The sequence below is a fragment of the Otolemur garnettii genome, unplaced genomic scaffold (genome assembly GCF_000181295.1).
Source record: "Otolemur garnettii isolate 467f Iridium unplaced genomic scaffold, OtoGar3 scaffold00014, whole genome shotgun sequence".
In the NCBI taxonomy this organism is placed as follows: domain Eukaryota; kingdom Metazoa; phylum Chordata; class Mammalia; order Primates; family Galagidae; genus Otolemur; species Otolemur garnettii.
Genome location: NW_003852409.1, coordinates 5,816,028 through 5,831,928, shown reverse-complemented (window position 1 = coordinate 5,831,928; position 15,901 = coordinate 5,816,028). Strand labels below are relative to the sequence as shown.

At 43.7% G+C, this 15,901-nt stretch overlaps 1 protein-coding gene across 1 annotated transcript; it reads left to right on the top strand.

Annotated features, from left to right (window-relative positions):
* Positions 1 to 1,069: 1,069 nt before the first annotated feature.
* ALDOB (aldolase, fructose-bisphosphate B) lies at positions 1,070 to 15,339 on the top strand. Its single transcript, XM_003785182.3, has 9 exons — positions 1,070 to 1,178; positions 5,530 to 5,651; positions 6,396 to 6,607; positions 7,636 to 7,690; positions 8,477 to 8,637; positions 9,525 to 9,608; positions 10,935 to 11,109; positions 11,520 to 11,719; positions 14,809 to 15,339. The coding sequence occupies exons 2-9, from the start codon at positions 5,540 to 5,542 to the stop codon at positions 14,902 to 14,904; spliced, it is 1,095 nt and encodes a 364-aa protein (XP_003785230.1). The 5' UTR covers positions 1,070 to 1,178; positions 5,530 to 5,539; the 3' UTR covers positions 14,905 to 15,339.
* Positions 15,340 to 15,901: the final 562 nt, after the last annotated feature.

Here is a 15,901-nt window from a genome sequence, read left to right as displayed (position 1 = left end):
AGAAGCATATCATAGTTTTACTCACCTTCTCTTGAATGTTGGCTTAATGCTCAGGAAAGAAAAAAAAATCTATAGAATCACCCATATGCAGACAGTGCCATACTGGAGGGTGCTGGTGGCTTATTTGAGTTTAATTCTAATTTTTACCAATTTTGAAAACAAAAATATAAATATTGAAAGACAATGAGAATTAAACAACTGTGGCTTTTGGTATTAAATACATCAAGGAGTGCAGTTTGGTTCTGGGGTATTGGGCAGGATGGCAGAGACAATGATTTTATTTTATTTTATTTTATTTTTGCAGTGTTGGCCAGGGCTGGGCTTGAACCTGCCACCCCCGGTATATGGGGCCAGTGTCCTACTCCTTAAGCCACAGGCACTGCCCAACAATAATTTTTAAAATAGAATGTTTTTTTTGATGTTATTTTGCATCAAGACAAAATCTAGATGTAGAAAATTCAAGGATTCAGAGTCTGTTTCTTTCAGTGAAAGGGCACTTAAATCTAATTATAAATCATAGAATAAATCATCCGGACTGGTTGCTAATGAAGCATTGAAGATAATGAAAATACAGCATTGCCTGCCTAATTCAGAAATAATGATTCTTGAATGCCTCCTAATACAAGCATTTACAAACTCATTGAACAGTCCCATGAAGTTGAGAACCCACTTTAAAAAGAGGAGGAAGTCGAGACTCAGAGAATTAAAAAAATAAAAAAACTGACCAAGGTCACATGTTCAGTAGATGCTAGAGCTAAGCTAATATTCTTCCCAATATGCCTTATTGGACCCAAGAGCAAAATCATCCACTAGCTGCCTGATTTTTGGAGACTCTCCTGATCCTCTGTGCCTCAGTTTCCTCATCTGTAAAATGGAAGATCTGGATTAGGAACTACATAGTCTAAAGACACTTCTTGCAGCTTTAACATTCTATGAGCCTAAGGAGTCATAATTAGAAGGATTGGCTGTTTTTGAACCAATCCGAGATCCTGAATAAACACCTCCCTACTAGGTCAAGGTAGGAAGGGAAGGGCTGGTGAGAGATTAAAAAAAAAAAAAAAAAAAAAAACTTTCGGTGAGAAGTCTATAAAACCTCTGTGTTCCCAAAGATCCGTCCTATTTGGCAGCAGCTGCCTCAGCCACAGCTTCTGATTAAGAGGACTCTTCTCTCCCAAACTGTAAGTAACAAAAACTTTCCTTGCATACCTGGACAGCACCAGTGAATAAGGGGCTATGGATAGCACTCAACCTGGAGAGGGAAGGTTTATTTGTTTTGAAGAAAAACTTGATGGTGGCTGCAAACTTGAGGGATCTGCTGAAATGAATGTTTCTCTCTCTGAGCACAGACGCTCACTCACACCTCTCCCCTGGCTTTGGACACCGATCGCCAGTTACCTCTGTCACCTGTACGAGGCCCTACTGAGTTTTGACGTAGGAAAAACAACCTGGACACTCCCGTTTGGTTAGGTTCTAATCTATTTTTGAGGTTCCTGCTCGTTTCAGCTCCCTTCCATAACGCTCCCTTACATCAATGACTGACTGACAGATCTTTTTGCCAGATGTCATTTCCCACATTCTCTTCCCACAACTTCTGGCACCAGCACTGAAGTCTCTTTGTCACAGAAATGAACCCCTGGAGTGTGCTGCCCTTTGTCTTCCTCCCTGCTTAAATGAGGAACTGGGGGGGGGGCAGACTTCCCCGGGGAATAGTCTTCCTTTGACTACTATGCATTTTCAAATCCTCTTCTTGTTTGATTTCCTACTACCACCAGAAACTGTGAAAACCCTACAGCTTAAGATGTTAGGAATCAAAGAGTGTTGTATTTTGGTACATTATTATCTGAAAAAAATAGGCATTTTGTGAGACTTTGCCTATTTAATAAACTTCCACTTAAATAGCTGCCTTGGGTTCTGTTGGCCAACTTGAATGCATCAGGGGCTGAGCGCTGCCACCATGGTGTTCATCACTTTAGCCAAGGTGCTCCTGGGGACCTCCCAGGCCCAGGTGAGAGATGGAGGTGCTGGGACAGGGAGTGGGGTACAGTTGCAGAAAACCTAAGGTTAATTTGGCTTAGGTGCCAGGTCACGGAAGAAGGCCTTACTCGAGTCTGTCTCTGGGCTGTTCCACATGAGTTCAGAGGCAGGGGATCAGTCTGCCCTAGATCATCTCCCTGCACTTGTCACTGGAGCCCGGGGGTGAGTGATGAAGCTATGGGCCTCTCCACTCATCACGTATAAAAGTGCTGCATGTGGTGCTCTGCAATCACAGGCTTTCATGAATAAAACCCCTCATGTTTGTCTTAGAAATCCATCCGCCTTCTGCAGAGGGGAGCAAATGGACTCTATGCTGCTTTACATTTTTCAAGTATCCATAGCCAATATTTTGCAAATAATTATTTTTTCACAGAACCTCTTCCAGGAAAGCAGAAAGAATTAGGGTTCTTTCTGCTGGTTTGTTAAAGATTAGAAACAGGATTCCAAGTCATAAGCCAATAGGATGTGACTTGTGATCCCAGAAGATCACACCTGAGAAGGTGCATCAGATACAGTCTTCTTGGGTTGATACAAATAGCTCTTAGGTCACTTGTGCCTACCTATTTTTCTGTGATTACCTTCTGTCACTAAGACAATCTTTCCCCACATTTGTATCATATTGCCTGTTACATACGCATAATAAATTTTACATACACACACGTACCTGTTCATTAAGAAATCAAGCATTACAACGATAGGGACTTTACCTAACAAATGCAATAGTTGTAGCCGGGTTTCTTGTACCCTCAATGAATCCCCAACAATAATAATAATAAAGAATGTATAAAGTACAATGAGGGAGTCTCTCTCCAATCTACTCATTCTCCAGAGGTAACCTCCGGGTGGTTATTCTTTGTTTATACAGACATACAAACCAGATGTATATCTTTTTTAGTTAAAAAAAAAAAAGATGATAGTATACATTACACACTTCTCTGGAACTTGTTTCTGTTTTTATTTTTTTTTCACTTAATAATATAATGTGAGCAACTTACCATCTCCTAGTCCAGGCTGGCCTTCTACCTCTCAGGGGTGAACATTGGCCTGTGACCCCGTTTTATGATTAACCGAGGAGCAGCATTTGTGCTGATATGGTAGAGACCTTTAATCTCTCCATAGAAGTTTAACTTTTGTGAACAGTGTTGGTTTAACCTGACCCTGTCTCTGCTATTCTAATGGAGTCAGCACACCCAGATTGAAGAAAATAGCTAATCAATAGGTAGTACATAGAAACAGGGCGGTTTCTCAGGTGATCGGTTTTTTTTTACAACGAAAAGAGAGAGAAATAGTAATACCTTGCATTTTTCACAGTAAAGTGTCTTCATATTTATCATATAACTCAACAAATATATTTTGAGCAACTATAATGACCAGGGTGCTCAGAGGTGGCTTTTGAGTTACTTGTCAATGAGACGAACAGAACAATTATCACCATTATTTAATAAGTTGCCTGACTTGCCCAAAGTTGCAGCTAGGGGAACCAGGACTGGTTCTCGACCCCAGTTCTTTCTGACCCACTAGCAGCAGATCTGCATTTGAAGGTGTCTGATGTTTAAGAATTGTTAATGTCAGTGGTGCAATGACCAAATGGGTGCAGTATTCTCAGGTGTCATCAAGGACATTAGGAGTCATGCAAAGGCCAATTATTTTTACCAAGCTCGCTCTTTCCCATGAATAGAAAGGAGTACCACGCTTTATCCCAACTTTGTGCTTTATTAGCTATTTGTCCTTGAACTCTCCTTATTTTCCATCCTAATCTATTAAATGGGAAGTGGGGAAAGCCCAGCTGCCTTCTGGAATTCTTTTGAAGAATAAATTATCTATAGTAAATTATGTATCAATTGCTGTAGCAAAGCAGTTAATAGACTGCTTTACAGTAAATAATTTGTTATGATTGGGCTATTTTTTCCCGTTTGCTTTATTAAGGAAACATCTTTATTATTAGTCATTGAGAACTCTTTTGGGAAAATACCTTAACTGAAGGTCAAATTTGCAGCTTAGTCTGAAATTCACCATCCCCATGTTGGCTTTTGTCAGCATGGAAATCTGGAGGCCAGGTCAAAAGCTGAAGTTTCCTGACTCCAATATTAGTGGCTAATATGGAAACAGCAAACACCATCTGCCGGGGGCTGGGACATGATAGCGCCTTGCAAAATCAACTTCTCTAGAAATCATTGCCCACTAGCTTGTCACAGCACCCACATGACAGCATTGTGGTTCCACTTGGGAAGGTTGAGATAAGAATCTCTGTTAAAGTGGAGAGTGGCAACAGTGAGGTTATCCATTGTACCTGCCCATGAATTAGTTCAGTAGCCATCAGCTGTTTATATCAAGGGGCAGGAAACTGACAGATGGCCCTGAAGGAATGCAGAAAATGCAGAGAAATGGATTTGTCACAAGGACAAATCATGACTGGGTGGGGAGTTCAGCTTTATCCCAGCTGGGACCTTGGGCAACTCAGATAACTTGTCTAAGTCTTAGATTGCTTGGTAATTAATAAAGATAATACCTGCTATGATTACTTCATTGCTGAGTGACTCAAATGAGAACTGAGGTCCCTGGGATTCCAAGAAATAGTGTGTAGGCAAGGGATGTCCACCCTGCATTGAATGTATCGCACGGAGAGAAACTAGAGAAAGGAAGAGACCACAGGATTAAATAGGAAGCTATTTAAGAAAATCTTGGATGGCCTGATCCATGCAAAACTCACACCAAGTCTGGTGAGCTTGCACTGTCAAGACCAACTCAAAGTGGCAGCTAAACAGGGGCATTGATTCCCTTCAGAGGCCACTGCTGAGGAAGGGTTGGGGACTCTTCTTGCAGTGGAGCTAGAGCAGGGATCACTATAGGCCTTCAGCATCCTCAGAGCCCGTGAGAACCCCCAGCCCACAGGCATTTAGGAAAAATCCCCCCCGGTTTATCCCAAGGGGTTTCATAGATAGTTGAATATAAGAAAAAGCAATTTTCACCACACCCTCTATGGCCCAAAGTTAAAGAAAGCGTAACTTTAAGGCCGACAATAGATGTCTCCTGTCAAACTTGTTGCCTGGAAAATTATCTTCTGGGACTAAAGGGTTACAGTTAAATAGAGGATAACTGCAGAGGCCAAGAGCCTCACAGCCCTGGCCTCAGGTCATCCAGGGCACCTCCATGGCACCAGGAATATGCAGGATGGAGAAATGGAATATGCCCATGACTGCAGTCTCCTCTGTCAGATTTTAGTAGATCACTAATGGGCTGGTCCAGTCTCAGGGCCCATCTCAAAGTTCTCCTGGAATACTGTTTAGAGTCACCGTGAACACCTTTATCCATCATGGCTAAGCATGGCTACTTAGGTGAGGGGGGACAAAACGGACCTCATTTGTTTATCCAGCTGTGGACACAAGCCAGAAGTATCACAAAGGTCTGCACGGCTGGTCTGCACACCCAACTTGGTCGTGAATCCATCTGAGCTACCCACAGTTCCACACATGACTCTCCTACACTGTTTTCCAGACTTGCCACCATGGCCCACCAATTCCCAGCTCTCACTGCAGCTCAGAAGAAGGAGCTCTCTGATATTGCCCAGCGCATTGTGGCCAATGGAAAGGGGATCCTGGCCGCAGATGAATCTGTAGGTGAGTGTAAGACCGAGCCACATAAGACAACAGCATACTCTTGTTTCTACACTTAGCAAAGGCAATGTGGTAGACTCATTCTTCTTTTCAGAGGAAGTAAAGGTTTATGTACACAGGAGTGGGAGCAGTAGACTCAGTAAGCACAGACTGTTGGAATCTGCTGGCTTTAGCAGGCAGACTCCTGAAAACCAAAGAGAGAGGCTCAAGCTTCTCAGTGTAAGGCCTCTTGCCAGGGCTCTTTGAATCAGTCTATAGCAAGCCAGGAACTCACTGAACAGGATGAGGTCAGTACCCGGCCATCTGCTGCTAGTGAGAAGTCAGTTTAAAGTCAGCCAAGTCAGGAAGGGCAGGGAGGTGTGTGTGTCAGGAAAGGTCAGGGCTGATGGCGGAGGGGCTCTCAGGACAGAACGAGGGATAGCCATGGTAGAGTGGCACAGCTAATACTAAAGCCAGGGAAGTCCAGAGCCGGCCCTTCCACTGCATGCCCGTGCAGTGAGTGTGGTTGCATACTGGAGCAGGGGAGGGAGAGGCCTGGAGCTTTGCATATCCACCAGGACCCCCTGGTGGTTTCTGCACTGACCCCTCCACTAGCCCAGCTCATACGCCTCCCACCGGCATCCTGATAGCAACCAGGGTCTTCCCCAGGGAGGAAAAACTGAGGCAGGAGCTTGAAGATCCATCCTGGTGCAGGCCACAGAGCTGCCCCGGCTTGACCCTCATGCTGCCCTCACCTGCCCGCTCTAGGCACCATGGGAAACCGCCTGCAGAGGATCAAGGTGGAAAACACCGAGGAGAACCGCCGGCAGTTCCGAGAAATACTCTTCACCGTGGACAATTCCATCAACCAGAGCATCGGGGGCGTGATCCTCTTCCATGAGACCCTCTACCAGAAGGACAGCCAGGGAAAGCTGTTCAGGAACATCCTCAAGGAGAAGGGGATCGTGGTGGGCATCAAGGTGAATACTTTCGTTCACGCCTCACCTCTGCCACGAAGCCTCTGCGCAAACTCCCGGCTCCCAGGCCAGGGCGGGGTCAGCAGCCAAACAGGCTCCTCATCTCCTGGCTCCTCTCACTCTTCCCCATCCTCATCTTCCCACTGAGAACAGACCTTCTTCTAGACTTTTTCACCAGGGCCCTCTTTTTCCAACCAAGTTTTCTACCAGGTACTTTTCTCATTTCTCATTCCTCAATTTTCTCATTTCTTCATGTAAGAATAATAGTGCATGCATAGCTCGAAACAGTCTTCAAGAAATAAAATGAAGTTTTAAAACGGTTCCTATTGCAAAACAATTACTCATTTAATGGTAGCTATTATAATTAAAGCACTTCTCACTGTTCTATCTTTTAACCTGGTCTTCCAATAGTGCGTGAACTTTCCAAGAGTAAAAACTAATACAGGGTGGCCATAAAGTTCGAGCGCAGTTTAAAATAGTTTGCTAAAATAGTAAAATAGTTTCCTATTTTAAATTGCACATGAACTTTTCTGGCTACTCTGTATTTGCAGAGTATTTGCAGAATGCTTACAATTCCAAATGCTCGTTTAATCCTCCTCATAACCTCTAGAAGTAGACTCAATTATTACCCTTATTTAAATGATGAGATGAAAAAACTGGATAGAACCTGTCTACATGGCAAGGCAAAGTTAGAACCAGTTCAGACTATCAAACGCTCAGGCTCATGACCTTAGCCTCTAGGACGAGAGCAGAGGCTGCATCTTCATTTTTTTTCACCTCTGTACAAGCACAATGACTAGTGTGTGCAGATGATCAATAAATGTCAGGAGAAAACTCTCACCTGGCTCCTTTCACGTGCCTTCCCTTCTGCTATGGACTGAACTGTGTCCCCACAATGACAAGTAGTATTCTTTCTAATTCAGCGCTTGGGTTTGTAAAAGATGGGTACTATTAGCTAGCACAAGGACTTCTGCTTGTGTTTCACTGGCATCTGACACCCGCTAATTACTTGTTAATATCTGTATCCACAGTTAGACCAAGGAGCTGCTCCCCTTGCAGGAACAAACAAAGAAAGCACTATTCAAGGTAAGGATATTGCCCACTGACGTGACTTATGCCAGTTGCAACAGGCTTGAAATGAAGGCAAGTAAAGAAGGGGGCAAAGGGAAACAAAATATGCCTATAACACAGGTTTTAGAGACACACAGGTCTTAGAGACACACAGACCTGGTTTTCAATTACAGCTCCTCCACTTAATAACTGCATGATCAGTCACTGAAATGTTCTGATCCTCAGTTCTCCTTTCTTTAACATGGGATAACTGTTGTGGGAATTAAGTAGACAATGTACATGAAGTACTTATCACAGTACTTCGCACAGAGAAAATATTCTGTATGTGGAACTATTGTTTTCAGGGAAAAAAAATCTAGAACCAGCAGAGAGGAAAGGCACCAGGTTCTAGGATCAGACACCCCTGGGTTTGAATCCTCATTCTATGACATGCTACTTAGATAATTTTGCAAGGTACTTCAATGCCCAGGAGAAAAAAGTATTAACCACAGCATTGGGTTAGCTAAGAGAATTTATATCCCAGCCCTATCATTTTTTAACTGTTAAAACTTGGTAAAGTGCCTTCACTACTGAAAGCCTCAGTTTCCACGTCTATAAAGTGAGCATAATAATAACTTTCGGTTCCTCTATTCTACTTATAGAGTAGCCAGTATGCACCTGAAAACCATTTTTCTTTAATCTACGTCGCTTTGGCCCAATATCGTGATCACTCTGTGGATCCAAAGCTAAGCCACTTTGTCAGAGGCCCCAGGGATCAGGTACAGGGGTGCAAAGAAGCCCTCTCTCTCCTGTGACTCACAGGGCTCGATGGCCTCTCAGAGCGCTGTGCTCAGTACAAGAAAGAAGGTGTCGACTTTGGGAAGTGGCGTGCTGTGCTGAGGATTGCTGACCAGTGTCCCTCCAGCCTTGCCATCCAGGAAAATGCCAACGCCCTGGCCCGCTACGCCAGCATCTGTCAGCAGGTGCCCTGCCTCCCCCCTGACCCCCCGGGGCTGCAAAACAGTAAGCTAGAGCTTCCTTCAGCTCTCTCTTTTCAATCTTACCACAGCTATGCCTGACCCTTCCTCTTCCCTCACCAGCATATTCTAATGGCATTTTCCCCTACTTTTGCTATAGCTCAGTATGGTAGGGAAAGATTTGCTTTCACCAGCCTGTGGGAATCCAAGGAAGCTCTGAGTTCAAAGGCTAATGGCATCACCCGCTGCCCTCTGCCAAAGTTCCATAAGCAATCTCAACAATGGTCAGGCTCATGAGGACAGGACACTTGTCCATACTCCATAACATTCAAGATATGACCTCTTCAATCCCTAGCTGGAGGGCGACAGCTCTGACAAGTTCCAACCCAAATAATTTCTCCCAGAGCTATGACCTCAGCTAAAGTTTCCAGCACATATTGAAGTGGGCTCTGGGTCCAAGTTAACTTGATTTGCTTCTGTAGGGACTATGTTGGGTTTGCTGGAGTTGCTGGAACCTGAAGATTCTGCTTGGATTCTTTCATTAACTCACACTAGAAGTATCATTCTTATTCATTTAGGATGACTGTCCTAAAAGGGTGGCTGCTAGGTGTTGAAGTAACTAGAATAGTCTTTAGTAAAAGATACAGAAATTAAGGTTTGCGTTTATTTTTTACCCCATTCTGAAAAACATTTTAAGTCTCATTTTTCTTTTTTGCTTAAGCCACAAATACTCACCTGATACCCCATTAATTTCTTTTCATCACCTATAAGTTACCTATAGGATTTCTCCATAAAGGCTTTGCTTTATACCAATACAACTGTTGAATCTCCTCCTAAGGAAAGGATCACAGTGATCACAGTTTCACTTTTTTCTCCCCACCTTTCCTTTTCAGAATGGGCTAGTACCCATTGTTGAACCAGAGGTAATTCCTGATGGAGACCATGACCTGGAACACTGCCAGTATGTTACTGAGAAAGTAAGTCTTAAGTCTAACAGTCTCCATTCTAGCTGAAAAATCTTGTTGTTAAGTATGTTACTTAACTGCTGTTATATTTGCAATAGCCTGTAGGTTAGAATCATTATGTTGCATCGAAGAGGTAAGGAAGTGCTTATCAATCCTTCACTTTTGGGTGCATAGAATCTCCTTGTAGAAGAAGCACAGATTTGCAGTAGCCACACTTGGGCTGGAGAATCCACTTTTTTCCGCTTGTGAGATCTTGAGCAAGTAATATTGTCTCTTTTGGACCTCAGTTTTATTATGTGTATACTAAAAAAATTAAAAATAAGATATAAGATTCTTATGAGATTCATATAATGAAAATTTTTTTAAAAGGTTATGAGACTCATAGTATAATGAGAAATATAATATAATGAATAGAATATGAAATTCATTCACATTTGACTTTCTAAATTAGCCACCTTAGATGGCCTTAGGGGGGGTTCTCCTCACACATGGTGAGGGAGTAAGAAAGTCACAGTGTCACCTTAACCTTAGTTTCTCCACTTGCAAAATTACATGGGCTGAAGTGAAATCTAAAAGCACTTCTGTTGCCAAAATGTATGTTTTTTCTTTGTTATCTTTCTTTCTTCTTTTCTTTTCTTTCTTTCTTTTTTTTTTTTTTGAGATGGGGTTTCATCCTGTTTCTTGGTGAGAGTACAGAGGCATTATCAAAATTCACTGCAACTTCAAAGAACTAAGCTCTAGCTATCCACCTGCCTTAGTCTCCCAAATAGATGAGACCACACACATGTACCACCATGCATGGCTAATGTTTTTTTATATTTTGTAGAGATGGGATCTTGCTGTGTTGTCCAGGCCAGTCTTGAACTCCTGGGCTCAAGCAATCCTCCCACCTTAGCCTCCCAAATTTCTAGGATTATAGGCATAAACCACCACACCTGACCTGAGTATCTGATGACTACTCAGCTTCTATAGGGATGGAGAGTAGAGGCCAGATTAGATGTCTTCCACTAGAGAAATCAAAGCAGTCTCAAGTGGGGATGACATTGACCAACAGAATAATGGAGGAAAACAGAATGAAGGGCCTCAGGAAGCAGAGCCATGCCAATAGTTCATGCGATACAGCTGCTAGATTAGGGTTTGTGGGGATAAGCCAACTTGGTTGTGCTCAATGCATATTATTTGCAACATATTCCCCTGATGAGGTCTGGTGGCTGGTTCAGAAGCTTTGGCCAACATGTGAATGCCTTCATCCCGCATCCCTGTAGTGTAGAAGTCCCAGGGTCAAGTGACTCTGAGACTAGCTTTGCATTTCACCTATTTGGACCTCTTGTCCTTCAGGTCCTGGCTGCTGTCTATAAGGCCCTGAATGACCATCATGTTTACCTGGAGGGCACCTTGCTAAAGCCCAACATGGTGACTGCTGGACATGCCTGCACCAAGAAGTATACTCCAGAGCAAGTGGCTATGGCCACCGTCACAGCTCTCCACCGCACTGTTCCTGCAGCTGTTCCCGGTAAGGCCTTCTTTCTTCCTAACTCAAGGTCTTAGCCCTTGTGAAGGAGACCCACAGCATTTGTGCTTGTCCAGAAGTCTGCATCTATTTATGAAGCAGACCTCTGCTATTGCACAGGCAGCCAGCACTACTCCCCCCTTCACCCAGGATGTCAAGCATCCTGAGTCTGTCCACTTGCACACAATCCCTGTGTTCCTTCCACATTGCACTGCCCTCTCTATTTCTCTCTAACCCTTCTCATTTAGCCCAACTAGCTTTAGCAAAGGTGAACGGATTTCTCTGACCCAGTCTCACACCATCAGGCAGAGAAAAGATTGAGGTGTTTCATTTCTTTTCGGCTCATTGCATACTTTCTCAAGCAGGGCTCATAAGCTGGGACTAATAGAGTGAAATGGCTTCTCTCCTACCAGGCATCTGCTTTTTGTCTGGCGGCATGAGTGAAGAAGACGCTACTCTCAACCTCAATGCCATCAACCTTTGCCCCCTGCCAAAGCCCTGGAAACTAAGTTTCTCTTATGGAAGGGCCCTGCAGGCCAGTGCACTGGCAGCCTGGGGCGGCAAGGCTGCAAACAAGAAGGCCACCCAGGAGGCTTTTATGAAGCGAGCCTTGGTAAGATGCTGCTCCCTCTTACCGACTTGATCAAGTTCCTATTTGGGGCTTGACTTTTTCACATGAAGGAGCATTGTTTTCTGCAGGCCATGAAAGTATCTATAGCTAGTGTCTGCGAGGTGTTTGAAAATGTTTCATTGAAGCTCAGTAGGCAGATTCAGATTGGGGCTAGCAAGAGTTTTGACTTATCCACACTGGCAGCATAGCTGATGACAGTAGATTGAAGGACGATTTTAACAGAGACACAGCCTTCCTTCTGCTTTAACAGAGGGAAGAAGACAAGAGGGCTGAGGACTGAACCTAGGACGTCTTGCATTTTGAGAGGATAATGAAGAAAAGGCACCAAGAAAAGCAGCAATTATGGGATAGGATGCGCCAAGCGTTCTGGAACAAGTAGAAAAGAGTTTCAAGGGGTCCATGATAACATGCTTCAGAGAGATTCATAACAGAGGCTGAGAAAAGGCACTGAGATTGACATTTAGGAACATATAGTGACCTTCAGCAAAATAGTTTTAATAGAAAGAGAAGAGGAAAGGTGCTCGTTCAAGAATTACATCAGGAACCAAAAAGGTTTTATTCAACTAGTAACCATTATTTTGTTAATACCCTCAATGAGCCAAGGACTAGGGTGAACCAAATCAGACATACCCACAGCCCTCAGGGAGCTTGAAGTTTACCCAAATAGGAGAGAGCTTGGCATGTTTAAATGTAAAGAAAAGAAGCCAGGCTGGGAGTGGTGGCTCATGGCTGTAATCCTATCACTCTGGGAAGCTGAGGCAGGTGGATTGCCTGAGCTCACAGGTTCAAAACCAGCCTGAGCCATTGCGAGACCCCCATCTCTAAAAATAGAGCCAGGTGTTATGGCGGGCACCTGAAGTCCCAGCTACCCAGAAGGCTGAGGCAAGAGAACTGCTTGAGCCCAAGAGTTTGAGGTTGCTGTGAGCTATGACACTACAGCACTCTACCAAGTGCAACGAAGTGAAACTCTGTCTCCAAAAATACAAAGAAGCCAGAGGAGAGAGTAAAGATGAGCAGGCTGGAGATAACTGAGGCGAGAAGGGCTTAGAGAAGACAGGGGCGCATGAAAGTAAGTATTAAACATAGGTGGCACAGTTGGTCTCAGAGACAAAAAGGAGGGAACAGATAAAAAAGAAAAAAGACAATGGGTTGGAATCAGCCTTGAGGAAATGTAGCAGTTGATGACTGATGACTATTTGGTTTGTTTTTTTTTTGTTGTTGTTGCAGTTTTTGGCCAGGGCTGGGTTTGAACCCGCCACCTCCAGCATATGGGGTCGGTGCCCTACTCCTTTGAGCCACAGGTGCCACCCAATTGATTACTGTTGAAGGATGAGAATGATAAAGAAATAGAGATTTCAATCCTGACAGTAGGAAAGGCTAGAATAGCTCTTGAAGAAATTTGCTAGGAAATTGACCAGATATAATGGCCAGACATTATAGCCAAGTGTCTGTGAGAGAGCGTTTATGGTCCACTAGCTTCCTTCCTGAATTTTCGTGCCAGCTCTCTAAAGCAAACAGAAGATTCAGAGAAACCTGAATGGTGAACAGTAGGGCAGATGAGTAAAGGTTTAATAGAGAGATGGAAGAGTGAAAAGTTTTCTTGATAGCCTCAGTTAGCCTGCTGACCACAAAGGGAGCTGGGGAAGGAATTGAGTGTAATCAGAACTGATGAGGCCTTAAGGGAAGCTAAAAAAATCATCTCAGGGGCATAAGAGAGGTGTGAGTTGTTAGAGGTGGTGCTTTACCTTGGCGACAGAAAGCAGAGTCCGGCTGTGCTGGCGTGTGGCTGATGGGCCAGGGAGAGGTAGCTCACCTGCTGGAGGGATTATGAAAGTACAGGTCAGAAGGTCAGAAGGGAAGTGAGTCTTCCACCCAGGATGCCGCTTCTCAAGCTCAAGTGTGCATCTGAATCTTCTGAAGGGCTTTGGTTTTGCTGATATTTTTATTGATGCATAATGCTACATATGTGCAGGGTCCCTGTGATATTTTGATACATGTAATGGGCACAGATCACATCAGGGCATATTAGGATACTCATCACCTCAAACACTTATCATCTCTCTGTGTTGGGAACATTCTAAATCTCTTCTTCTAGCTATTTTAAAGTAGAGATAAATTGTGAACTGTAGTCGCCCTACTGTGCTATGGAACACTAGAAATTATTCCTCCCATCTATATGTATTTTTGTAACCATTAACCAACCTCTTTTTGTCACCCTACCCTGTGAAAGGCTTGTTAAAATGCAGATTGCTGGTCCCCACCCACCAAGTGTCTAGTTCAGGAGGTCTGGAAGGAGGCCAGAGAATTTCCATTTCTACAAAGCTCCTGAGTGATCCCAGTGGTGCATGAAATGTACTTTGAGAACCACTGATGTAAGATGTAGAATTAAGTCCTAGAGAGAATGGACAATGGCAACGGGAGCTGGAAGAAGTGACAGCGCGAGTGGCAATTGAGCATTGCTATAGTTTTCATAAGCAATAGTTAGATCTCAGAATTCTGAATGGACCTTTGAGCGGAATTTACACGGGAAATCAAACGATTCTATGATAACAAGTCCATACATTTTTACATATTCTTGTGGACAAATAAAGGTAGAAAACAGAAAAGAAATTGAATGATCACCTTTTTTGCTATAGCATCCTATACTAGTGAGAAGTTTCTCAACTTTAATTTTTAATACCCTTGTTGGCAATATGGTTGGCACTGAAAAGAGATTTTCCCTAGTAATTGACATAAACTGATACAAACCTTGGGTTTGCCAAGGAAATCCTCAGAAGATTGAGATCAAAAAAGGACATTAAGGGACAGTGCCTGTGGCTCAAAGGAGTAGGGCGCCGGCCCCATATACTGGAGGTGGCAAGTTCAAACACAGCCCCGGCCAAAAAAAAAGAAAAAATGGACAAAAAGGACATTAGGAGGGGGATGATGTCAGCAGCAGTAGGTAGCAACATCACTGTAAGGAGAACAGAATCCACACACCGGTGTGGCTGGCTTCCCATGCAGAGTGGACGCGGGTAAGATGGGGCTGCATTTACTTGGACTCAGTCTCCCGTCTCATACTTGTCTTCTAGGCTAACTGCCAGGCAGCCAAAGGACAATATGTTCACACCGGCTCTTCCGGGACTGCGTCCACTCAGTCACTCTTCACGGCCTGCTATACCTATTAAGACCCGATCACCACCAGCCTGGCTCCAGCGCTTCTAGGAGTCTCAGCAGGAGGGCTGAAAGGGAACCACCTTTCCATCTAGCACTGGAAATGAGACAAAATTGAATTGGAACTGCTGGAAACACAACTCATGTTAAATCTTAAACATAAGGGGAAAGAACCCAAATCAGTTATCAAAACCTAAGTATGAACATCAAGGACACAGCAGTTTGTTTGCACCACTTTCAGCTCCTTGTGCTTCTTCCACCCCCAAAGTTAACAGGCTTCAAGACAAAAATCAGCTCTTCCTCTAAATAACAACTGCCAAATGAAACACCTCAAAAGCTGAGGGCAGAGAAGTTGAGAAGGGCATCTTAGGAAACAATCTTAGCCGTGGTGGGTTGGGAAGGAGAAAGCTGCACCCTAAACAAGAAATAAAATGTTCTATAAACCTTCAGTGGTATTGGGTTTCACTCTTCTGCTCTTGTTGTTGAAAGACTCAGTTTATTTCATGATCTTTGACTCTGCTAGACGTGACTGGTGTTAATGATCAGGTCCCCTCACCTTTGGCTCCTGATTGGAATCAAATGACAAAATTTTAAAAACCCAGATGCTCAGGCCATACCCCAGCCCAATTAAATAAACCAGAAACTCTAGATGTGGAATTCTCTAACTATCAGATTTCTTAATGCTTCCTCGGTGATTCCAATGTTCCGCCAGATTTGAGAACTACCAACCTAAATTTCAAGTTTGAGGATATTTGACAATGAAAGCCATTTGTCATATGATGCCAGCTAACATGTAGGATAATTCTGAGTACCTCGTGGAGTGTAATAAGAGAATTAATGTGACTTTGGTGCATGGAGTGCTCCTTCCCCTGGCCAGGCTTGGTGACCCAGGACTACATTTTCTTCTGCACATCCAAGCACACTCCCTAGTTTTCCAGTAAATAACATTTGCATAGTTATTGCATACTGTCTTGGCTTTCAACTTTCAGAAGTAACCTATAGAAAAAGCAA